The sequence below is a fragment of the Mercenaria mercenaria genome, chromosome 14, assembly GCF_021730395.1.
Source record: "Mercenaria mercenaria strain notata chromosome 14, MADL_Memer_1, whole genome shotgun sequence".
Lineage (NCBI taxonomy): Eukaryota > Metazoa > Mollusca > Bivalvia > Venerida > Veneridae > Mercenaria > Mercenaria mercenaria.
Genome location: NC_069374.1, coordinates 25,541,015 through 25,566,774, shown reverse-complemented (window position 1 = coordinate 25,566,774; position 25,760 = coordinate 25,541,015). Strand labels below are relative to the sequence as shown.

Sequence of the window (25,760 nt, the reverse complement as noted above, 5' to 3'; positions counted from 1 at the left end):
AACAAACCTGCCTTGTGTTTGTTACTAAACTGCTAGTCTTTATAAATGCAATAAAAGCCACATGTATATTATGTAATTTCTCTTCTAAAATACTTCCTGAACTTTTATGTTATTTTATGCCATAATGATCACTAATAGCTTTGCTTTATAGTCTTTAAAATTATTTTTATGTACTTGACACAGATTTGAAATCAGAGTTAGATTGAAAAATGCCTGAATATCTAATTTTTAGTTTCCTTTGTTTTAAAGCATCTATTAACTGCGAAGTAAACTTTTTTGGTAGGAGTAACCTTGTCATTCAGTGTGTCCATTATTTAAGAAGGCTGAAACAACTCTTTTAAATTTTTACATCGTATGTTTAAACTTTGAATGTTGATATATGCAAGTCCAAGACTCAAGTGACTAGTCAGAATGTTATGAGTCACGACTGCTTCTTGATTAATAGTAGCTTTTGTTTAATCTGAGAATTCCCTTTCATGTGTAAGTAATTATGGACAAAATGAAAATAATTTTATTGAGTAGGCAGTGTTTATTTAAAAAAATATTTGAGCCATGCCATGAGAAAACCAACATAGATGCTTTGCGACCAGCATGGATCCAGACCAGCCTGCGCATCCACGCAGTCTGGTCAGGATCCATGCTGTTCGCTTTCAAAGCCTATTGGAATTAGAAAAACTGTTAGTGAACAGCGTGGATCCTGACCAGACTGCGTGGATGCGCAGGCTGGTCTGGATCCATGCTAGTTGCAAAGCCACTATGTTGGTTTTCTCATGGCATGGCTCATTTATTTGATTTAGGATTTAGTCAGATATGTATGAAATAAATCTTATTATTCAGGTCTGTTGGGGCAACACAATCTTAATGTGAAATGCCAGAAATTGCTGGTTCTTATAACTGTTGTGACAATCTTTTATTTTATTACCATATATAAAACTTTCATAAAGATATAAATCATATTTGAGTTATAATTCTAGAAAAAGAATTAAATTATGTTCTATATAGGGACCAAGATGGTATAAATTCAGAGAGATTTACCTACAAATGGCATCAGAGTTTACGGGATTTGGACCTGACGACTTCAGCTATCACGCCTAACATGCAGACAACAGTTAATATAGGGAACACAAGTTCTACAATCATGTCACCTAAAACAGGTATAAATGTGAAAATATTTTACCAGAAAACTTTACAGTATTACTTAACCTGTTATAATCACAGCGGAAAATGAAGGTCTTAACCTGTACATTGGAACCTATCCAAAATGCCTCAGGACCTGGCCCCGTATTCACAAAAGATTTTTAGTCTCAGTTGAGTTTGATAATGAAACTTTATTTGCCATTTATATCTAAATAGCATATTTAAAACTAAATTTTAAGTTAATAACTATTTTCAAGTGACTATTCAGTATTGGTGGTCAATTTCAGTTGGAATTAAGTCTTGCAGTTTTAGTAAAATTAATATGAAAGTTTCAAGCTCAAACTCGGCTGAAACCAAAAAATGTTTTGTGAACACAGGGCCAGATTTTGTTGATTTCTAGATTTAAAATTGATAGATTATTTTCAATAAAGGGAAGTTATTTTGGACCTTGATAATTCAGCTAATTTTTAGTGACAACTAAGGGAAAAGTAATTATTGCATCTAGTAATATTTCCTCTACCTCTTTTATGTCTGGTGCGGCCTCCGTGACTGAATGGTTAAGGTCATTGATTTCAAATCACTTAACCTTCACTGATTTGGGTTTAACCCTTATCATGCTGGACACGATTGATTCTGCCTTTGTGACCAGTGTAGATCATGATCAGTCTGCACATCCATGCAGTCTGATCAAGATTTGCACTGTTTGCCATTCAGTCAGTATCTTTTTGGTAAACACCCATTTTAACAGTTAATGGTACTGTCCAAATTGAAAGATGGACAAGTCCATTATAGAAATGTAGCAGGATAAGGGTTAGACCTCACTTGATGTGTTGAATATTTCATGTGAGGAAGCAATCCAGCTGGCTTACAGAAGCTTGGTGGTTCTACCCAGGTGCCCGCCCATGATGAAATTCTATAACATTAATTTAGTAGATTCACTGACTGTCAGTTACTTCACAAAACTGATACCTGTTGACAAAATATGTTAAACCAGATAATCTGTATCAGCAAAACAAATATAAATAAGAAAAATAAAGTGTTTGTATTGTTATAATTTTAGAGAGATCAGAAGAGGATCCCTATGATGTGGCATCAGAACTTACAGACATGATGCGTGATATCAGTGTCCTAGCTAAGATTAACCAGATGGTTTCAACACTCAAGTTCTCATATCCTGTAAGTTTTCTCAGCACTCAAACTCTAATAATATTTAAGTTCTTCTTATCCTTTATAACTCAATGCTCAAACTCTAATATAATGCAAAGAAGTATAAAATACACAGAATGGCAACTGGCTGTAATCTGGCATGATCTCGTGTCAGAGCGTGAATCTGCGCTATTATAGTAAAAACAAACATCGGCGAGCATGGAGTTACAATTTGTGCCTGTAAAACTACATTTGAAATACATGTTAGCTTCTAAAACAACATTTGTTTAATGTGAAATAGTCTTAAGACACAAAGTACACGTTTCTTATCTTCAAAAGAAGCGTGGTCATACAGTGATAAGCAATTTACCGATGAATAATTGCTTTCTCATACAAAATGGCGCGTGGAAAACGAGTCACTTCCGGTAAACGAGATCTCATTCAGTTGTCACGTTTCTTTGACGAGATTTGCTCTGTATGCCTTTCAAGTTGCCGATCTATTTATTTTTATAGCTCTTTGTATAATGCAAGTTATTCTGATCTGTTATATTTCTACATATCTCCCATATCCTGAAAATTATTTTTAACTATTAACCTGCTAAATTTCTATAATGAACTTGTCCATCTTTTAACTTGGACAGTACCATTAGCTTTTAAAAGGGGTGCTCACCAAAAAGGTACTGACTGAATAGCGAACAGTGCAGATCTTGATCAGACTGCATGGATGTGCAGGCTGATCATGATCTACACTGGTCGCAAAGGCAGAATCAGTCGTGTCCAGCATGATAAGGGTTAAAAATGTTGAAGATCTTCATTCTAACTGTATCTACAGGGACTTTCGGAGGACAATTTACATGGCATTATCACAAAACTACAGAAAGAGATACAGAGTAAAGATTACCAACTACAGATGCTGAATTCCAGTACTATAATAGTGCAAGATAAAGTCAGGTAATTATATTGCTGTAACAGAAAGAAATCTGCACTACACATGTGCACAACCAGATGTGGATAAATATAAATATGTGGCTTGCAGCATGCTACAGTCATCCAGATGCTACCATTTACTCTAACATGGAAGCTCAATAACTTTCTTGATTTTTTTCCTCAAATCCTCCTGTTTCACCAGATCTACATGTAGCTATTAGAAGAAAGGCTTCCGTTTGGCATTAATTTACATTTGCACTAACAAATTGTAATATAAATAATATTTACTATGATGATAATCTGTTCCTAGTGGAAACCCTCTAAAAGAGAATCCCTGGAGACTGCTCCAGACTGAGGTTAAGTTTGCTCTTTTGAAAATAACCCTTCTAAACTGGAAACCCTCAAAATTAAACTTTCTATTTGGTTCTGAGGCTATTTGTTTTATAGGTGTTCCACTGTAACAGTAGTACTTAAAAATACTAGGTTCCAGGTGGGGCACTAGTCCATAAATGTTGCCCTGCTATTGGTGAATTTTAAGAATTAGCTCAAAATCATTCAGTAAGATCTTGGGAGTTTTGAGACATCTCCAAACTAAGTCTCTTGCAATTCTGCTGGGCAGTTAATTTGCCTTGTTATAGTAATGTTGCTCATATGTTTTAAAACCTCGGATAACATCACATACAGTATTGATAAAGTCACCTGTAAACCATAAAAAGAGAAATTTTCTGTTTGACTTGGCTAGAAAATAAATGAATTAATCTTGCCAGAGCAACAGCAACTGTTGACCAGACATATTTGGTTTTCTTCCCATTGATATCACTCTAGACAGGCTGAACAGCAACTGCACATTAATTTTCACTACATACTATAATATACAGTTGTTGATCCCAGTCCCTTAACTAAATGTGATTTATAGTATGGTGTTAACATTAGAGTTACTTAAATTGATTGTATATCTTTCAGGAAAAGAAAGTATGTATTTAGTGCCACCAATGCTAATGTGAAACAGGAATGGTGTATTGACTTCCTGTTATCAAAGTATGCTCAAGGTAGGTCTAAATATATTGTCCTGTAATTTGCTAAGTTCATGTATTTAACCTTTCGCCTGCTAGCGGCAAGTGGTTCTGCCCTTGCAGCCAGTGCAGACCATGATCAGCCTGACCATCTGTGCTGGCTGATCATGGTCTGGGCTGTTCGCTGTCCAGTCAGTAAATTTTCAGTGAACACCCTTCAAATAATAAATGGAACTGCCCAAATAGAATGTTGGACTGGTCCATTTTAGAAATTTATCAGGCTAAAGATTAAAAGAAGAGTTTTATTACCTTTCTGAGGGTGTTGTCAGCCAACAAAGGGTTATATTTTCTATTTACCGTTAGTTACTAGTTGTTCTGTTCTTTTGTCAGTTTTAATCATTTTCAATTATTTAGTATAGTACTTTGTTTTTGTTGGTTGTGGTTAAAGTCACATCGACACAGTTTTAAGTCATACAGTAAGATTCAAATTTTTGATGGCCGAGGAAGGCCTCAGATGCCCCTCTGAGCACTACTTGGTACGTGGGCTGGCACCTGGGTAGAATCGCCTACCTTTTGTAAGCCAGCTGGATGACTTCTTCACATGAAAGATAGTTATAGTATAACAGATACTAGATACCCACTAGATATAATGTATTTAAATTGTAGTTGTTTTTGTTTGTTTGAGCATTGTTTTCCAACAGTAATTTAGTCAGTAAAATATTAACTTAATCCAGCAATATTCTTGGACAACTTAAAAATTGTTACCTTTTCTCTGTCATTGATAATTGTGCCTTGTTTGCTCAATACCAAGTCTCATTCTCCTCAACACCTAATTCCAGATGAGAATTTGTAAGAATTTCAGGAACACTGGTTTGAAGACCTGACTAATATTTTGTATTACTAACTGAAATACTGTGTGTAAACATGGCTTTAAACCAAAATGAAACAAACAAAAAAGTGCTATTTGACTTCTTAACATGGCTTATGTCTTAAGAACTATTAAGTAGAACCTCATGTTTTGTCATTGAATCAAACTTTAGACTCTTGAATTTTTAACTTTTAACTCTCTGGTCTGAGCTTTTCCATGACATTTGTAGTCTAAGAAATAATATATCCCTTTTAGTGATTTTGTTGTTGAATAATATTATTGTTTGTATATCAGATGCAAAGGAATTTTATTGGTACCGGTAATATATGGTCACAAACCAAGTGATCAGATAATACACATCTAAGCAATGATTTTATTCAAGAGAAAGTCACTACTTGAGATATATTATTTTGATTCTAACAAAATATCAAGGATTACTGTCTACATCCTTGATGACATCCACCAAATATGTGCCATCTTGTGTCACATTCTTATTCAGCTGTGACATTTAGTGCTATGACATAATCATTCTGACATACAAACAGGATTTTGTTGTATAATAACATCACAGTTTCAGTCTTCTTTGTATGATAGGGAAATAGATATCATGCTAATGTTGAAAAAAAAACATAATCCCTTCAAAATATAAATCTACCTGGTAAGCCCAGTATATTGAGTACAATATGTTGATAATTCCGTCCCAAGTTAAGATGAATATTCTCTTTAGACAATATGTTTTAAACCTGTAGGTTTTCATTGGAAATGCCAAATATAAATATATTTTCCTTCACACAAATAAATCAGTCATTCTCACTTTATATTTAATAGATATAAAGCAGACTTATATCAGAGTGTTGAGTGGTTTGAAGTTAAGAAAGTAAAAAACTTAAAATGTTGTATATTTCAGATGTAGTTAATATTCCCAGCTGGCATAAACCTGACAGTACGGACCCTGTCCAACCAGCTTTACTCATGAGACACATGTCTGTTGATATGCAGAGGACATTTACCAGGGTAAGTCATAGTAAAATTGTGTACAGATCATGTTCAACCTGCTTTACTCATGAGACACATGTCTGTTGATATGCAGAGGACATTTACCAGGGTAAGTCTTAGTAAAATTGTGAACAGATCATGTTCAACCTGCTTTACTCATGAGACACATGTCTGTTGATATGCAGAGGACATTTACCAGGGTAAGTCGTAGTTAAATTGTGTACAGATCATGTTCAACATGCTTTACTCATGAGACACATGTCTGTTGATATGCAGAGGACATTTACCAGGGTAAGTCGTAGTAAAATTGTGAACAGATCATGTTCAACCTGCTTTACTCATGAGACACATGTCTGTTGATATGCAGAGGACATTTACCAGGGTAAGTCATAGTTAAATTGTGTAAAGATCATGTTCAACATGCTTTACTCATGAGACACATGTCTGTTGATATGCAGAGGACATTTACCAGGGTAAGTCGTAGTAAAATTGTGAACAGATCATGTTCAACCTGCTTTACTCATGAGACACATGTCTGTTGATATGCAGAGGACATTTACCAGGGTAAGTCATAGTTAAATTGTGTACAGATCATGTTCAACATGCTTTACTCATGAGACACATGTCTGTTGATATGCAGAGGACATTTACCAGGGTAAGTCATAGTTAAACTGTGTACAGATCATGTTCAACATGCTTTACTCATGAAACACATGCCTGTTGATATGCAGAGGACATTTACCAGGGTAAGTCAAAGTCAAAATCGTGTACTGACTCTGTTCAGGCATCTTTACTCATGAGACACTTGTCAGTTGACATGCAGAGGACATGTGTCAGGGTAATGAAACCACAGTACAGGTTGTGAAATTGAACACATTCCAGCCTGTGGATCTGTGTGCCCTCTTAATTGATTTCTAAAAGTTGCTGAAAATAAGACACTTATTATATTAACAGGTTCAAACTGTTTTAATAGAACACAAAACCACAAAACTCAGAAATCTGTTTAGCTATGATAAATGATTCTGTTCCATTTTGTTTAATCAATTAGAAGCAACATGGTTGTGGTGTACTTAGTAAACAACTTTTTAAATATGATTATTTGAAGATATATTATTATGTCAGGTATCCTGTGGTGTGAAGGTGTACTTTCCAAGGAAGAATGAAGGTTCTATGGAACATCTTTGGATCTGTTCCTCCACTGAGGGTCATGGTCAGGTCTCTGTTGTGTCACTACATACAGACAAACCTTCACTGATTGAATCCTTCCAGGCCACCAAGTGTATGGTCATCTGTGCTGAGAGTGTACCAGGGTATGCTAGGGTGAAAAAGAAAGCAGCATTTGAGGAGGATACAGTCTGGATGAGTACTACAGACTCTGAGTAAGTTTATAAACATTGTACATGTAGCCTAAAACTTTCAACATTCGATTGGTTGTTTCCAAGCAAAATTTTAAAATTAACTGATATTAAGTTGGCATTTTTTAGACTGCTCATGAAAGTGGCATATAGGCATTTTAGTGGACTGTGTCTTTGCATATAACTCTGATATGATAGAATTTAACAAGCAAAAAATGTAGAGCAGTTGGAACACCTGTAATAGCTAGATCATAGCTCAGGTCCACACACTAGGTAGCACGAAACCAGAACTACTGTGGAGTGAAATGCTTCTGCGAGACACCATAGACAAACAGTTGCGGACATAATTTCATTTTAAGCTCCACTGTTTTAAATTTTTTCAAATAGTAGAGCTTTTGAAATCAGCCTTTCATTGATGTCCGTGTCACAAAAGGTTAAAGTTTTGCATGTAAGTAGGTTTCTCAAAAGCTACAGCGTCAAATGCTTTCCAACTTCACACATGTCTTTCAGATCATGAGATGACATCCCTGGGCAAGTTCTAGCTTTTAATTTGTGAAAAGTATATATATTTTAAGGTGAAAGATTTGCATGTAAGCAGGATTCTTTTTCAACTTAGAAAATGTTGCTAAAGCTTTTGTATGTCAGCTAGTATTATGTGAAAGGGCTTTAAATTCTGGGTAGTCAATCGCACTGTCATTACATAGCTCCTGAAATACATGCTTCGCCCTTGACCATCAGTATTTTCTTTATTAGGATACAAGTGTTTATGCTGAGTGAGAAGCAAGCTGATTTACACAGACGTTGTGTTTACACATTTGAGCTGGGCTGTATAGTTATCTCAATGAAGTACATAGACGACCTTGTGTTTTGTGGAAACAGAACTGGAAAACTTATCATTTTCTCTAGAAATGATGGTTTGCATAATAATTTTTTTTTAGTTCTATGGTTATTATGCTGATTGGTTTGTATCGGAGAATTAATGCAGGCCATAGAGATGTGTATATTCCACCAATGCATTTTATGTACTTTGATGTATAGGACAACACATTCTGGCATAGTGTTTTTTTGTTCTCCATACTGACAAGTGACATATGCAGGGCTCCGAAAATTTTGATAACTCAATCGGTCCGAAATGAAAATCCTGACATCGGCGCTTGACCCCACCCACCGCATTACCAGATTATATACCATATTTTGTAAAGGCAGTGGCTAGGTAGCTGGTTCCGGCTACTTAGACTAAAGGTCTAGGTAGCCGGCTCTGTACATATCATATATGAAACATGTAAGTAAAGGTAGCCGGCTTTAATAAACTACATATCTATAAAGAATTATAAGGATCATTATATTAGTTAAATAAAACATATTTCTTGTGATTTATTATTTATTATTTGTGTTAAATACCTGTTTATTTTGCCGTATTTACGCACTCATATCATATCGGCGGACATTTTATGTTAGAATGTACTCGATACATATTCGAGATACAGTGGTTTAATCTTAAAAGAAAACAAATATAACGGCGTTTGATCATTTCCTATGCCTTTTTTAAGTGAAAATTTAAGTAATCATCTCTTTCGCACTTCTATATTCGTCTTTAATTAATTAACTAATTACTTATTAATTTCTTCGCTGATTTGTCTATAAGTCAATGATCTTGATTGGTTCTAATTATTTGTTTGAACATTTATTCTAAGGTAGCGTGATAAATGTGAAATGTAAAATTACATGTACATATCAGAAGACTAAATTCTAAAGGATCGCCGACAATTGAAATCATCTATCATTTTTTTTTCTCAATTTATACACTACAAAAATTCATTAAAAAGTATCGTTATCGTCGTCGGCGTGTTTAAATGGCATGTTTATTAATTTTAAAATTAATAAACATGCCAGCATGCCATTTAAACACGCCGACGACGATAACGATACTTTGATCATTTGTTGATAACATAACATAATATTGGCCAATATGATACATGTGCGTAAATACGGCAAAATAAACAGGTAAATCACGAATTTTTAGTAAATAATAAGTCACTAAAATGTAATTTATTTAACTTATATAATGATCCTTTATAACAAAGTTTATTAAAGCCGGCTACCTTGAATTCCGTGTTCATATATGATATGTATATATATAGAACCGGCTACCTAGACCTTTAGTCTAGGTAGCCGGAACCGGCAATTTTAAAAGGCAGTGGCTAGGTAGCCGGAACCGGTTACCTAGCCACTGCCTTTTGTAAAACGTGATAGAGTAAAAAATAAGCATGTCATGCATTAAAACTGAGTTACCGGTCACCGTGAGTTACCATACAATGAAGACAGTTATTCAGTGTTATATGTGATCGTTTCTTTGTTTAAATTTCGATGTTTTCCGAGAAAATACTTGCAAGGATAAAATTGCTGAGGCATTGGCACTGAGTACGTAACTAGTCTAAAAGCCAATGCACGTGACTTCGGTACCGTATACACGGCAGATACTTCGTGATGTTTCCTCATTCTTTGACGGAATTTTATAAAATATAATGCATCAAAGTGAATTACACGACACATATTCTCTGCTAAATAGCCTCAGTATTTTAAAAATACTCTGCCGCGGACCGAATGTGTATGTTATGTGAACGCTGAGATCGAATTCCCCGCATGCAAAAGGTCACGCCTTGGATATTTCATTTTACTGGCGTTGTACTTCAATAAGCAACTACATTTTATTAAGTAACATGTTCTTTTCTGATGTAAGCAAAATTTCAATTTGAAACGTTTTTTTAGAAGACCGATTTGATAAACTGTGCCACTCCGGTTTTCTTTATCATTCATGTTTGTCAGTCCATTTTTTTTTTCTTTTTATTTGTACAGTCGGGTTGCAAAGATGATTTTCTGCACTTGTTTCAACTGGAGCCCCAACAAATGAATCATTTAATTTTTACAAATCAAGTAATTATAAAAATTATTTTTATCGGTTTCCCGTGTGATGCCTCATTAAATGCAGTGACAATTTGTTTTTTACCCGTCATCAAACATAGCCGTTTGAAATAAATCATCCGTCGGATTCTAAATAAAAGAAGGGTATCCCCGTCAAAATTATTTGGATCCAGTCAGAAACATTTGGAAACAAGTCAAAAATGTTTAATACATTGCAGTCGGCTGTCTGCAAACATTGAGGTAAAGGATGTGCTGCACGAGTACTGATTGCGTCATGTGCTAATTACGGACCGATTATCAAGGTGACAATCACGTTTATTGATTATCTGAGGGTGCGACTAACAATTTCCTGCTTGGCAGGTGATCGTGTATTGAGATTTCAGACCGAAATTGATACTTTTCTCCATTTTTACGGGACCGATTTTTTTCGTTTTTTCTCTTCAAGAATCGGTCTGAAAAGTCAAAAATCGGTCCAAAACCGACAAACGGGCAAATTTCCGAAGCCCTGGACATATGTATTCAGTATTTTAGACCATGACATGGGTTTAGTTCTGAAAGTTTTCTACAAGCTGAATTTAAATGTAGATATACACTTTGAGACTGAAATGACAGTTCTCAAAGTTAATGATCACAGTGCTTGAAATAATCAAAGAGCTATAAAAATAAAATATTTTATACTTCTTTGAAATAATCAGATTCTATATTTTGTGTAAAGAATGGCTCACATTGCAAAATTCTCATATTACCGGTAGGAGTTGGCTGCATATTATAATGTTTAAATATAAATGTGTTTGGAATGATGAAATTAAATTTAGCATGAATGAAATAAAGCATGAACTGCTAGAACGGTGCCTTTCTTTCAGATGGTGTATGGAGTGAGTCAAGGAGGATAACTCTTGGTGTACATCCCATTACCTCCCTTATTTGTGTAGGAGACAATATGTGGGCTGCCTGTGGGATCAATATCTTCATTATTGATATAGATAGCTACGAGATACAGGTCAGTATTAGGGATGTGCCATATTCAGTGGTGTACCACTTTTACAGGTGGTAGTAACTTGCAGAATGTAGAGTAACACTAATCATGTGTGCTGCTGGTATAGTTTGAAGTATCTGTTTGCATAAGACAGAGTTTAGAAGTTGATATTTTCTAACTTACGATACCCCGAGATACAAGGTATATGTATATGGCAGCTATATTTTAGGCACACATGTTTATCTGTCACTTGGTTGTGTCTGCACCATATCTTCAAAGCTGCTGGGAAGATTTTTCATAAAACTAGCATCAGTTGTTATCATAAAGATAAAGTGCAGATCATACATTCCACATTAGGCCTAATGTCAAAGTTACACTTGGAAATTAAAAGTGAAAATTTGTTTAAGGGCAACGAGAGCTAAATAGAAATATGTTTAAAAAACTTTTGATGAACCACTGCATGGATCTTCATCAAACTTTATTCTGTAGCATCATTGTTAGGTCTCCTCTGAGTTTTGTTCAAAAATTAAATTGTAAAACTATCAGCTGTTGAATCTTGGGTATACTCAGTTTCTGTTACACATTAACCTTCAGCCTGCTGGCAGCAAGTGATTCTGCCTTTGCGACCAGTGCAGACCATGATCAGCCTGCACATCACTGTAGTCTGATCATGGTCTTCACTGTTCGCTATTCAGTCAGTAAATTTTTAGTGAACACCCCTTTGAATTATAAGTGGTACTGCCCAAATTGAATGATGGACCAGTTGGCAGGGTAAAGATAGGTGAGTTTATTCAGACATAGGGAAAGAACTGTATTAACAGTATTACATTTTTTTCAGGGTAAAGTTGAGCATCAGTTAGTGAAGACAGATGACAATGATAAACACTTTGAATATTTAGTGAAGACCGGTGTAGGTGTGTGGGCATCATTCATTGGTCAGCCAAATATCTGCCTGTACCATAGCGAGAGTCGTCGGCTTCTCCAAGACTTCAATATCTGTACTGCTGTCCATGATTTTATTAAAGGTATGTCATTGAGCACTTACCAGTTGCAGGAAACAAACATATTGATTATTTGGCATTCACATGCTATAGGAAATTTCATGCTAGGAAACATATATATTAAACATGTTCAAATATTGTCGCCTTATTTCCACAATGCCGTAACTAGGTTTTTGATGGTTTTTGGAAATGACGTTAAGATTTGAGTGTCAATGACTTTACACTACTTACAGCCTTGTTGAACTAAAATTTAGCCTGTTTATGCTAGTTCTACAAGGTCACAAATTCACCACCATACAGAGGTCATAGAAACATACCTCATCACATTGAAATCTCTTTTTTGCCAAAAAGGTACTTACTGCATTGTGGAAACAAGACGACGATATGTATTGTAAATACTTGGCATAATTTAACCCTCTAAAAGTTAAAACTACACAAAACAAAGTCTTTCCATGTATTACCAAAGCCTTTTCAGTCTGTTTGAAAAGTTTAAAGTAATTGATTACATTGTTTGATAAGTGGTAATGTGTATTTCAAGAACTCTGTCTGTCAGTATACCTGTCTTTTAAAAGCTTGTCTGGTCCTTAAGTAGCTTTTCACCCCCGATGACTAGAGAAGGGAATGGTCATGTTGATTTAAGGTCAAGGTCATACAGTGATATCAAAGGTCAGATAGGCAGTACTTTATGTTGGTTCCTTGCCTTTTTAATCACTTGAAGAGAAAAAAATGTAGAATGCAACTTCAGCCATATTTGTCCAAGATCATAGTGAAATCAAAAGTGTAGTAGACATTGCTTTGTGCCTATTCTGTATCTTTCTAACCACTTGGAACAATTTTTGTATTACTTGGCTCAAAGATTTCTTAGATTGATAAACGAGCAGAACAGAACTTTCCGCCATATTGGTTTAGTGTTTGGGTTGTTAAATGAGAATCTAGAGATCAACATGATCAAAGGTCACGTAGACAGAATTTGATGTTCATTCCATATCTTTTTACTCAATTTTACTCCCATCAAAATGAGACAAAGTGCTGAATTAAACTTTCAGCTATGTTGGTTTAAAGTCAGTGAGGTACAGTGAAGGCAAAAGTCAAATGGACAAGTTTTTGTTTGCGTAATATCTGTTTACCCCTTGGAAAGATCATTCAACAAATGATTTTCCAACCATGTCAGTTGTAGGTCAAGGTCTTACATTGACTTCAGATGTCATTTAGACAATTTTCAACACCTTGAACTAATTTTACAAGGCAAAAATATTCTCAAAACAAAACATGATGAATAGAGCAGCACATTCTGCTATGTTGATTTAAGGTCAGGTTTGAATAGGGAGATCAAAGGTCAGGTAGGTACAAGTGGTTATCCTTTCAACATCTTTTTAACCCTGGATGGATTATTATAGTGCTTTGCACACATATTTGTTGTTTGTATAGTGTATCTTTCAGCCACCCTTATTCAAGGTCATGATTACATTAAGTCCCAGTCCTGATGGTCTGTCAACAGAATGAAATGGAATGAAAGTGATAAAAATGCCACAAGTTGGACTTGGTTATACTCGGAGATCAATTATATGAGCCGCGCCATGAAAAAACCAACATAGTGGGTTTGCGACTAGCATGGATCCAGACCAGCCTGCGCATCTGTGCAGTCTGGTCAGGATCCATGCTGTTTGCTAATGGTTTCACTAATTACAATAGTCTTTGGAAGCGAACAGCATGGATCCTGACCAGACTGCGCGGATGCTGGTCGCAAACCCACTATGTTGGTTTTCCTATGGCACGGCTCATATACAAATTGCTATGTGTCTAATGTTTAAGATCCAGCACAGATTGGGATGAGAGATATGTTTTTGCATTCAATAACCATCTAGTTAGAACTGTAGACATTTTGATCCACATCTCCACTACTTTGCTGAAAAGTTGTCAGTTACTTGTAACACTGTAAGTAACTGAACATACCTGAAATGCTGCGGTAAAATAGTGGTAAGCAGTTTCCTCCCACACCCACCCAGATATCCATCCCACAGATACTCCCATCACTGTCCATACCCACACCTCCACCTGCATTTATATACCCAGTCTCACCCTAGTCCACGACACATACCCCACAATTTTTACTGAATACAGAGGTCAAGATTGACTGTATACATTGGTCAAGATTGACTGAATACAGTTGTCAAAATTGACTGAACACAGTGGTTTAGATTGACTGAATACAGTGATCATGATTGTCTGAATACATTGGTCAAGAATGACTGAATCCAGTGGTCAAGATTGACTGAAATAAGTGATCAAGATTGACTGAATACAATGGTCAAGATTGACTGTATACAGTGGTCAAAAGATTGACTGAATACAGTGGTCAAGATTGACTGAATACAGTAGTCAAGATTGACTGAATACAGTGGCATTGACTGAATACAGTGGTCAGGGTTGACTAAATACAGTTATCATGATCGACTGAATACTATAATCAAAATCTTTAATTAACGTTTTAAAGTTACAGGAACATCCCTCAGTTTTAAGTTTAAAAGTACATTTTGTAATTTGAATATAAAGTAATTCACTGCAGATATTGAATTGAAACTTCACATGTGTCTTTGAGGTGATAAAACTAGGTGATAGCATCAAGTTCTATAACTCTGATACACATATTATGCCCCTTTTTGGACTTAAAAAGTCCTGGTTAAAGTTTTACGTGCAAGTACGTAAATTATAGCTATTTAAGGCATATAGCTTTGACACTTGCATTTTATTTTTCTAGGTCAATTTCATCACTAGGTCAAGTCCCAAAATTTTTTGGCAAATTGTGCCCGCTTTTGGACTGCTTAAAGTTTTGCATGCAAGTTACTGTCTCCAAAACTAATGCAGATATTGAATTGAAACTTCACATGTGTCTTCGGGGTTATATAACTAGGTGATAGCATCAAGTCCCATTTCTGGGACAACAATGCGAATAGTCGAACATTGGCTGTCTTATGGACAGCTCTTGTTTCTTCTATATTTTGATTTACTCTGGCATGTTCCTTTAAGTTTTCTCATCTATATTTCAGTGTACTCCGGTGTGGAAGAGAGGAAGTATTTCCAGGTTTCCTGTTTAATGGCAAGTCTCGGACTGCTTTGGGTCGGTACAAATGTTGGAATAATCCTGGTATATCCTCTGCCACGCCTTCGTGATGGAGTCCCTAGAATCAACGAGCGCCCACAGGTGGCACTGCACAGTCATAGTGGAGCTGTCAAGTTTCTTTTACCAATGCATTATGGGCCAGTTAGTGGTGCACCAATCAGAAGAAGGATGGAATCTGTGCTGAAAAAATACAGAGTTGATGACTCGGTGATAAAACATTTATCTGTTGTTGAAGAAAATGATTCAGCAGAAAGTAGACCCAATTCTTATGTAAGTTTAGATGCAGCTGCCATGGCAGTAGATAACGTTTATGAAGATGTTGAATTTCAAGGTTACAAACAGGACAATGATAGTCAGATTTATGAAGAAATTCCATGTAATAAAATCGCAACCAGTGAGATTGCTAAGGAAGGGCCTAAAGTGGAACAAACAGAAGCTGAAAAAGTTGAGGACCAGGAATCAGAATTGATACAGTCTGATGAACACAAATATTTCATTCTAGAACCTCAGACAAGTGACACTAAGCAAGTATGTGAAATGGATAAAAGTGATGTAAATGAAGGTGGTATAGATAGAACTGATGGTTTTGAACATGTGTCTATGAGACCAAAGAGTAAGAACAAAAATATTGATATTCAGAGACAGTCACATAGAAATTTTGAAATAGATAGAAGATCAATGACTTTATCATTTGATGCAACTTATGAAAGAAAATCTGTAGCGTTTCAATCTGAATTAAAACATGCTTTGAAGCGCAGACAGTCGCTTGAGGATTTAACCGATCGAGATCTGACACAGGACGAGGTAGGGAACCTGTACCCGACATTACTGAGACCAAGAATGATATCAAATCCAGCTAAATCTCTAAGAGACAGCTATTATGCAACAAGTTTGCCGGATATTTCTGAGCCGAGGAAGGAATCTTTGTATCGGCGACCATTTATGAGCAGTGCAATTGAAGCTAAGAAACCAGACTTCTCTTCTACGAGAAGTCTTAATAAAGAGTCAAAGAAAAAAGGGAAAAAGTCTTCAACTTTGTCAAAACAGGAGACGCCTCCAAAAGAAAAAAGGCGATCTGTGTCATTTAATAAAGACGCCACGATGGAAAATAAGCGCAAGTCCTCTGTTGGTACCAGTTTTTCCCAGGGATCATCAGTGGATACGCTACGGAAGCAGGATACAAATACAATAATGGTGATCAGTGGTGGAGATGGCTATAAAGACTGGAAGAAGAGGCAGAGTCTACCAAACTACAGACCAGAGGAACCTTGTCTTATATTCTGGATGTACAAGTTCTGAAAACTTGTTGATGAAGAGCTTGAATTGATAAAAAAAATTGATTGACTGAGAACCAGTTGCTGGACATATTACAGATTTTCCTTTATTAGTTTCACAGAAATTATATGACATAAATGAAACCCACACCACATAAACTTCAGCTCCTGCTGCGTCTGCAAATTTATTCAGCACAACATAGTGACGTTAAGTGTGGGTTTTTTAGAGACTCAAATGGGGTCATAAAAAGTAGTAATTTTCCCAGTAGCTGAGCAAATATTTTGACAATAAATTGCTGTTATTTTGAGTTAAAACAAGTAATTAGAATATTTGTACGCATACTTTTAGCATTTATCTTTCCATTACTACATATGAAAGATAACCTGACTGTACAAAAGCAAAAGAAGCAACTTTCAATAACTCAAATTTTGTTTAACCCTTACCCTGCTAAATTTCTATAATGAACTTGTCCATTTTCCAATTTGGTCAGTACCATTAACTGTTAAAAGGGTGCTTACCAAAAAGATACTGACTGAATGGCGAACAGTGAAGATCATGATTAGACTGCACAGATGTGCAGGCTGACCATGATCTACACTGGTTGCAAAGGCAGAATCAGTCGTGTCCAGCATTGTAAGGGTTAATTCTTTCTTTCCTATTTACACCTAAACAAGTTGAACATATTATGCATGTTAGTGCAATCTGCTTATTCCAGAGACCAAAATTCGCTTTGTAATCACAGATAGTAAAATATCATCATAAAACTTATAATGTTACAGTCTTGAGAAGTAGTGTTTTTACTATACATAAAGAACAAACATAGAAATAATTCAGACGAAACATATGCATGATGAATAATGCCTAAATGTACTAAATGTGTCTGGAAACTGGTTCTGTCCAGAGACTGGTTCCCAACCAGTAAAGTAAAGTTAGTTTGATAAATTAAAAAAAAAATGTGAAAAGCAGTTGGATGTTCTTACTGTTTGACTTAGAAATAAGCAAGAATTGGCCTAAACATGTGTTAGTGTTGTATAGACATGTATTTGTTTATACATTTTTATTTTATAAGCTTGATCATTCCATTTATAAACATCCGTTGTAGAGATGTTGTCATGTGGAAAATATTTTGTTGACATGAAACTCTTACAGCATTATTGTCTAAGTGTTTGGATTTTTATAGATAATCTATGTTCTTTCCTGCTGGTCAAAAAGTATGTTTGGATAATCAAAGAGATTATGTTTGAAAATTTAAGGATTTTAAAAATATGCACTGTTCATGTTACTTTGGTGTACATTTTTACATTCCTTTAAGTGATCATTTAAAAAGGCTGTATGTTTTTATTTACTTTGAAATATCTTATTCTTTTTAACTTGGCACTTGTTCATTTTGCACAGTGTTTTTTGCAGTGAAACAAGAGTCACTTAAATAGTTGTATTTTAGACTGGACACACTGATTTAATGATTAGAAGGTTGTTCACATGACCAGCATAATAAGTTACAAAACCATTCATTTCTCATCATTCTTTGATTCAAGTGTTGTTTAAAATTCAGTTCAACATTGTAAAATTGATGCACCGATTATATTGTTAAAGTGTATTTGGGTTATAATTACATGTATTGGATATTTGGCCTTTCATATGATTATATAAATATGCGTAAGTGGTGGTCTAGTGGTCAAGGTGTCAGCCGCTCAACCCGGGGGGCCATGGGTTTGAGCCCCACCTGGGTCACGACCATGCCTTCTTATTTGACACCAGTGCTGGTTTTTCCAGGAAGCGGACTCGAGAGTGGTTCTGATAAGCTGGAAGCTTTCATCACGATCAAGCTGAAATAGATTAGTATAACTAACCCTTAGCCTGCTAAATTTCTTAAATGGACTGGTCTATCATTCAATCAGGGCAATACCATTTATTACTCAAGGGGGTGTTCACTGAAGATTTACTGACTGAATAGCAAACAGGGCAGACCATGATCAGCCTGCACAGATGTGCAGGCTGATCTTGGTCTGCACTGGTCGCAAAGGCAGATACAAATGCCGCCAGCAGGCTAAAGCTAAATATATGTTTCCTTATATTTACAAAAAGAAATGACTGTTGATAAATCATAAAACCTGCTGACTTAGATGTATTTTTTTTTGTCATTATAACTTATAGGTAGCTTTTTCCCCATAGTTGCCAGGGGTTTTTGTTGCTGAACAAAGTTTTATATCATTTATCCAGAGGGAGCTCAGCTTTCATTAGACAATCAAATATGTCTGTATGATTCTTTAGTTTTGTAAAATTATATAAAAAGAACTGTAAAAACAGGTCAAATTTATGTCAAATATGTTTCTAATTTCTATGAAACTTCTGTTGATATTATATCAAATTTATTACTGTTGATACTTAACATTTTATTTTTGAATTAAGTTGAGTTTTTTTGTACACTTTGAAAATAGAAAAATGATAAGTGGAAATCCACAGTAACAACATAGTAAATACATTCTGTTTTACGGACTTGTTTTGTGTGTAAAACTTTTAAGATTATATTTAATATATTATGATTCAATAAGTAGAATCTATAACTATTGATTTCTTTAAAACAAAGAAGAATGTAGTAAAAATTGATTAGAAGTTACTGATAAAAAGTAATGCTTGATCATTTTTCTAGCAAGTTTTGTTAACCTTTACCCTGCTTCATTTCTAAAATGGACTGGTCCATCATCCAATTTGGACAGGACCACTTATTATTCAAAGGGGTGATCACTGAAAATATACTGACTGAATAAGCCAACAGTGCAGACCATGATCAGCCTGCATGTCCGCGCAGGCTGATCTTGGTCTGCACTGGTCTCAAAGGCAGAATCACTTGCCACCAGCAGGCTAAAGGTTACAGTATCTGATTTACAGGGTATATACATGTATATGTGTAACAAGTGCTCATCTTATGTGCATAATAATGTTTATGTGTGTTATGTTTAATGCTGTTTAGTGCTATGAAATATCTATGCTCAGATGCTGGTCACAGATTAAATATGTAATTATGTAATCCATTCTATATTTTTATAGCTGTACATGTTTGTTAATTAAATGTTCCTATAAATGTAATTATGTCTCCCACCACACAGTGATGTGGAAGACGTATTGATTTACTCCAGTCTGTGTGTGTGTCTGTCACAAAGCTTGTCCGCACTCTAAGTCGAACATTTTTCATCCGATCTTCACCAAACTTCAACAAAATGTGTCTACCAATAAGTGCTCAGCTAAGTTCGATAACTAGCCAAATCGGCCTAGGCACTTCGGAATTATGGCCCTTGAATTAACAAAAACACTCAGATTTCTTGCGCAGCTTTACACCTAAACCGACGCCTATACTACTAGTAGTTAGGGGTCCTTTTGGTGTCAAGAAAGAGCATGCACATGTGGATTAAGTAAACAGTATATAAAAACTGACTAACTATTTAGATGATTAGACAGTTGTGGGAGACATGTGCTTTTCTCAAAAGCATCTCAGTTATCACTGTTAGCCATAGTTATTATTTCTGCCACCACACAGCGGTGTGGGAGACATATTGATTTACTCCTGTCTGTGTGTCCATCCATGTGTGTGTCTGTCTGTCACAAATCTTGTCGGCACTCTAAGTCGAACATTTTTCTTCCAATCTTCACCAAACTTTAAGAAAATGTGTTTGACCATAAGTCCATGGTCAAGTTTGATAACTAGCCAAATCGGCCCAGGCACTACGGAATTATGGCCCTTGAATTACCGAAAATTGGCCTTTTTACTCTTGTCCGTGCTCTAAGTCGAACAGTTCTGATCCGAGTTTTACAAAACTTGAACCAAATGTTTTTGACCATTCTCCTCGGCCAAGTTCATTAACTATCAAAAAAAAAAAAGGCACTTCAAAATTATGGCCTTGAATTACCCAAAATCAGCCTTTTTACTCTTCAAAGGTATATTTGTAGTGAGTAATTTTTATGCCCCCGAAGGGAGGCATATAGTTTTTGAACCGTCTGTCGGTCTGTCGGTCTGTCAGTCTGTCGGTCTGTCAGTCTGTCAGTCTGTCAGTCTGTCCGCAATTTTCGTGTCCGGTCCATATCTTTGTCATCGATGGATGGATTTTCAAATAACTTGGCATGAATATGTACCACAGTAAGACGACGTGTCACACGCAAGACCCAGGTCCGTAGCTCAAAGGTCAAGGTCACACTTAGACATTAAAGGATAGTGCATTGATGGGCGTGTCCGGTCCATATCTTTGTCATCGATGGATGGATTTTCAAATAACTTGGCATGAATGTGTACCACAGTAAGACGACGTGTCGCGCGCAAGACCCAGGTCCGTAGCTCAAAGGTCAAGGTCACACTTAGACATTAAAGGATAGTGCATTGATGGGCGTGTCCGGTCCATATCTTTGTCATCGATGGATAGATTTTCAAATAACTTGGCATGAATGTGTACCACAGTAAGACAACGTGTCGCGCGCAAGACCCAGGTCCGTAGCTCAAAGGTCAAGGTCACACTTAGACATTAAAGGATAGTGCATTGATGGGCATGTCCGGTCCATATCTTTGTCAACCATGGATGGATTTTCAAATAACTTGGCATAAATGTGTACCACAGTAAGACGACATGTCGCGCGCAAGACCCAGGTCTGTAGCTCAAAGGTCAAGGTCACACTTAGACGTTAAAGGTCATTTTTCATGATAGTGCATTGATGGGCGTGTCCGGTCCATATCTTTGTCATTCATGCATGGATTTTAAAATAACTAAGCATGAATGTGTGGCACAGTAAGACGACGTGTCGGGCGCAAGACCCAGCTCCGTAGGTCAAAGGTCCTAAACTCTAACATCGGCCATAACTACTCATTCAAAGTGCCATCGGGGGCATATGTCATCCTATGGAGACAGCTCTTGTTTCAGTATAGAAAGACTGACTTACTATTTACTAGATTACTGATTAGGCTGTTGTGAGAGACATGCGCTTTTCTCAAAAGCAGCTCTAGTTTTATATGACTTGTTTTTTTATTCTGTTAATGTTTGTGATATCTCATAATCTCCTAACAGGTGCTGTCATTAAAATTAATGTACATGTTCATTAAATTTGGGGCTGGTATGATAAGTTTTAGCACAAATTTGAAGCCTAGAGAACTGCTTGTGATACAGGAAGTCAGTCCAGATAGCTAAATGTAGAGAACACTGCAGTAATAGTGTAGCTGCTCTGGGTTTAAATCCAGTGAATATTCAACAATTTAACTCATTGCTTGACAATTCAATGAAGTAGTAAACACCGAGAGGTAACTGATTTTTTGGAAAAAAAAATGTCTACAATGTGATATGTAGAACAACAAAGAATATTTATCCTGCTTTTTCCTTGAGTCTGTGCAATTTCTACTGACTTAACTATGGGTTTTGCATCATTTGTGTTACTAAAAATAGGATGAATTCATTGATTTTTGTTTGATATTTAATTTATTAATTAAATATTCTTGTGTTTAAGAATAAATTGGCTCTCTTACCGTTATGTACATATTAAATGTTACTAAAACAGAGTAAAATTGTACATAATTCCTTCATTGTAAGTCGTTTTCTACATATTATTTCTACCTTTCCATTTTTGCAGTGTCTTTCCTATTTATTGATACTTTATCTTACATGGGTATAGTAATGTATGCATGCCCTTAATCTGTGTTTGGGATCCAGCATTGTTAGACTGGTATGGCATTTTTTCTGACAAAATGGTTTAGACATTTAAAAAAAAAAATCTTATTTCTAGGAAATTCAGTCTAAGTATGAATTTAATTTACAAGATGTATTGCTCTTTGAACATGTTGAAGATGAAAAGATAGATTTATTAGTTAATACAGATGTTTGTTAACTTGAACTGTGATATGTTTATTCTGAATTTGTTTGAATTCTGGTAAAATGCTGTTTGCATAGAAAGGCATTTAACATGTTTTTGCACACAGAATCAAATTATGTGGAACAAATTTTTGTTATACGAGTATATGATATTTTTTGACTAAATTGCATCAAAGATTTATAAGAAATTACTTCAAGATTTGAAATATTCCAAGTAGATATATTAGATTATATATTTTGAGATCGCATTAATTTGTCTATTTACATTCCTGTTACTTGTATGCTTTCCTTTCATTATTTTGTCTACGTGGATTATCAGATATGTCTGATCACAAGATGTACTATAGAAATAATATACAGTTGAAATAAGTATCTCAAACTTACTTCTCCCAGAAATTCAATTACCTTTAACTCTTACCCTGCTAAATTTCTGTTCTGAACTTGTCCATCTTGAAATTAGGATTGTACCTTTTACTGTTAAAAGGGATGCTTATCAAAAAAATACTGACTGAATGGCGAACAGTGCAGATCTTGATCAGACTGCACAGATAAGGGTTAAGTTATTTACAAACCTTTTCAAACTCCTTGATGAATGTATTTTGACTTCAGTTTCAGAAAAATCTGACATACTATACTCCAGTTGTATTTAGTGAGCTTCAACGTGTTTTCACTCAAATTCTTATGTATATACCTCTCATTGTGTCAGAGTTAAAATAATTGACAAAAGGCATGAATATGTCTGAAAATCATACAGTAAAAAGTTTGTTTCGATACAATATAGCAGGAGTCCGTTTGTCTGTATATGTTAGTTCTTTGGTCACTTGGAGTTAGATGCACCAGTTTTCAACTGTTACTGTAGATTGGGTACTATTTGAGCCATGCCATGGGAAAATCAACATAGTGGGTTTGCGACCAGCATGGATCCAGACCAGCCTGCGCATCCGCGCAGTCTGGTCAGGATCCATGCCGTTCGCTTTCAAAGCCTATTGCAATTAGAGAAACTGTTAGTGAACAGCATGGATCGTGACCAGACTGCGCAGATGCGCAGGCTGGTCTGGATCCATGCTGGTCGCAAAGCCACTATGTTGGTTTTCCCATGGTACGGCTCATTTGTATATTATTTGACGTAGCTTTTATTGGAATTTTCAGTGACTTATTCACATTATTGAGAAGTTTTAGCTTCATAGCTGGTTACACTTGTAAAGAGAGTGCAGGCTTATATTCGTGACTGTTTAGTTTTTGAGTTACACCGATCATGAATGTTACCAAAGGTAAAACCATCATAAATATTATCCTATGTATACTACATGTAGTAAAGACTAAAGATATGGCAGTACTCTAGTTGCCATGTTTTAGCTAGTTTGGTTGCCATATTTTTGTTGTTTTGTCAATGTTTATATACTAAATGGTAATTTTTTTCCCTTCAAATGTGAAAATCCTTTCATAAAGACTAAATGTGTTACCCCTTATGAATATGAAAAAAGAATTAAAAAAAAAAAATCTGGCAATTTTAGACCAATATATTTGATTTGATCACTGCTGGTTTTGTGCAAAAAGAAGTGGAAGATAGAAAAAGAAGTTTAAATCTGTTATTGATATTTCAAATTATTAGACTGTTATAATAGTCACTCCAGCAACATGCATGCATGAATGCATGATTTTGCCAATTCCATGGGGGTCACTGGGGTGCGGGGGGGGGGGGGGGGGTGGGGGACTGGAGTATACAATGTCAGTGTCAAAGAACAGCATGATTCAAGAGATGTGTTTATCAAAATAGGAATGTCTTGCATAAGATTATTATTTTTTACTGGTACCTATAGCTGGTACCTAGCTCAGTGCAATCAAACAAGAATGCATAAAACAAAAACATTTGAAATGGGTATTTTCAATGTCAGTGGTTCTGTATAACTGAGCAGTTTGTCATTGTCAGAAACTGAGGTGGCCTTGCACTTCTTATCCTAATGTTATCAAGTTTTTAGCTTCAAGGCATTTTTCAATAAGAATGTTTCATGCATGATTATCACTGAAAAAGCCTATAAAAGGTTGAAAAGTTGATAAAATGAGTGAGAATGTGAAGTTTGTTTATTGCTTGATAAATACACAAAGTCATGACAGATCAAATATTTTCAGGTTGGAATATGTCAGTTAACTTAGTGCTTCATTCGTAAACTCACCTATGTGCAATGTGCTTCAATCTTATTTGGATACTTCGCTTAAAATTTATAATATGCACATTTTTATTGGTTGACTTGAAATTGACTTAGTTGGAAAGTTTTGCAATTTATACCTGGCTATTATGGAAAACTTTGAAAAAATTTTCTTTTGTAACTGCTTGCTAGATTTGAAAATAATTTCACATAATGTTCCTTGGGTGACCCTCTACTAAATTCCTTCAAATAATTTTGTTTTGTTAAAAATCATGGCTGCAAAGGGATAAACTTAAGCCTGATTTTATAAATTTTTTTTTTTGTGTAACTTATGTGTATAAGGTCATCGCATGAGATTTATCACCAAGTGTAGTATACAATAATAATACTTTTAAAATAATTTCACAATTGATCAAAACTATCTGTTTTACACATGTGGTTGAACTACAGTGTTGTTGTTATTGTTAAAGTATGTTAAAGGCACGTTACTTCTTAATATATATTATATGCTTTTCTTCCAAGAATAGAATAAATATAATGCTGAAAACTGGTTCTTTGTTGTTTGCAATAATATAAATTATTTCTTTAAAATAATTTCATTTATTCCTCGAGACTTAAAATGTTTGTTAGTTGCTAAGGATTCGGGATTAATCGGCCTTTATTATTCAGTTGAACTGGTTCTCGTTTTATCAATACAGTACTGATGTACACGTTCAGCGAGCCGAGAACACAGCCAGTTGTTCGATATGTTGCTATGTTTATACTCTAGCACGATCATTTTTTTACCATTCCTGTTCATACTTATACAAAGTGTATATCTATAAGTTCTTGTTTAATAATATGCCAGATCAAAGTACATGTAGTAACTCCATAATTATATGCCCTTGATCGATCAAACATGCCATATTTCACTGTTTATGCTTGAGCATCTTCATTTCTTTTCCTAATCATATGTACACAGAATGTGTATACGAGTGAGATCTCTTTCTAGTTTGAATATTGGCCAGATCAAATTAGTAGGTTTAGAGTTATT

General features: G+C 35.4%; 1 protein-coding gene across 4 annotated transcripts in view; it reads left to right on the top strand.

The window, feature by feature from the left end:
• LOC123527069 (rho guanine nucleotide exchange factor 10-like) overlaps nucleotides 1–25,277 on the top strand; it is a 63,286-nt gene extending 38,009 nt beyond the window's left edge. For all 4 annotated transcript variants that reach the window (XM_045306325.2, XM_045306326.2, XM_045306324.2 and 1 more), the window contains 10 exons: nucleotides 1,003–1,154; nucleotides 2,198–2,313; nucleotides 3,116–3,234; nucleotides 4,174–4,259; nucleotides 5,999–6,105; nucleotides 7,210–7,466; nucleotides 8,196–8,356; nucleotides 11,228–11,364; nucleotides 12,179–12,365; nucleotides 15,389–25,277. In XM_045306325.2, coding sequence (XP_045162260.2) covers nucleotides 1,003–1,154; nucleotides 2,198–2,313; nucleotides 3,116–3,234; nucleotides 4,174–4,259; nucleotides 5,999–6,105; nucleotides 7,210–7,466; nucleotides 8,196–8,356; nucleotides 11,228–11,364; nucleotides 12,179–12,365; nucleotides 15,389–16,761 — 2,695 coding nt within the window. In that variant the 3' untranslated portion in view covers nucleotides 16,762–25,277. The remainder of the gene's footprint in view (nucleotides 1–1,002; nucleotides 1,155–2,197; nucleotides 2,314–3,115; nucleotides 3,235–4,173; nucleotides 4,260–5,998; nucleotides 6,106–7,209; nucleotides 7,467–8,195; nucleotides 8,357–11,227; nucleotides 11,365–12,178; nucleotides 12,366–15,388) is intronic.
• The last annotated feature ends 483 nt before the right edge of the window (nucleotides 25,278–25,760 follow it).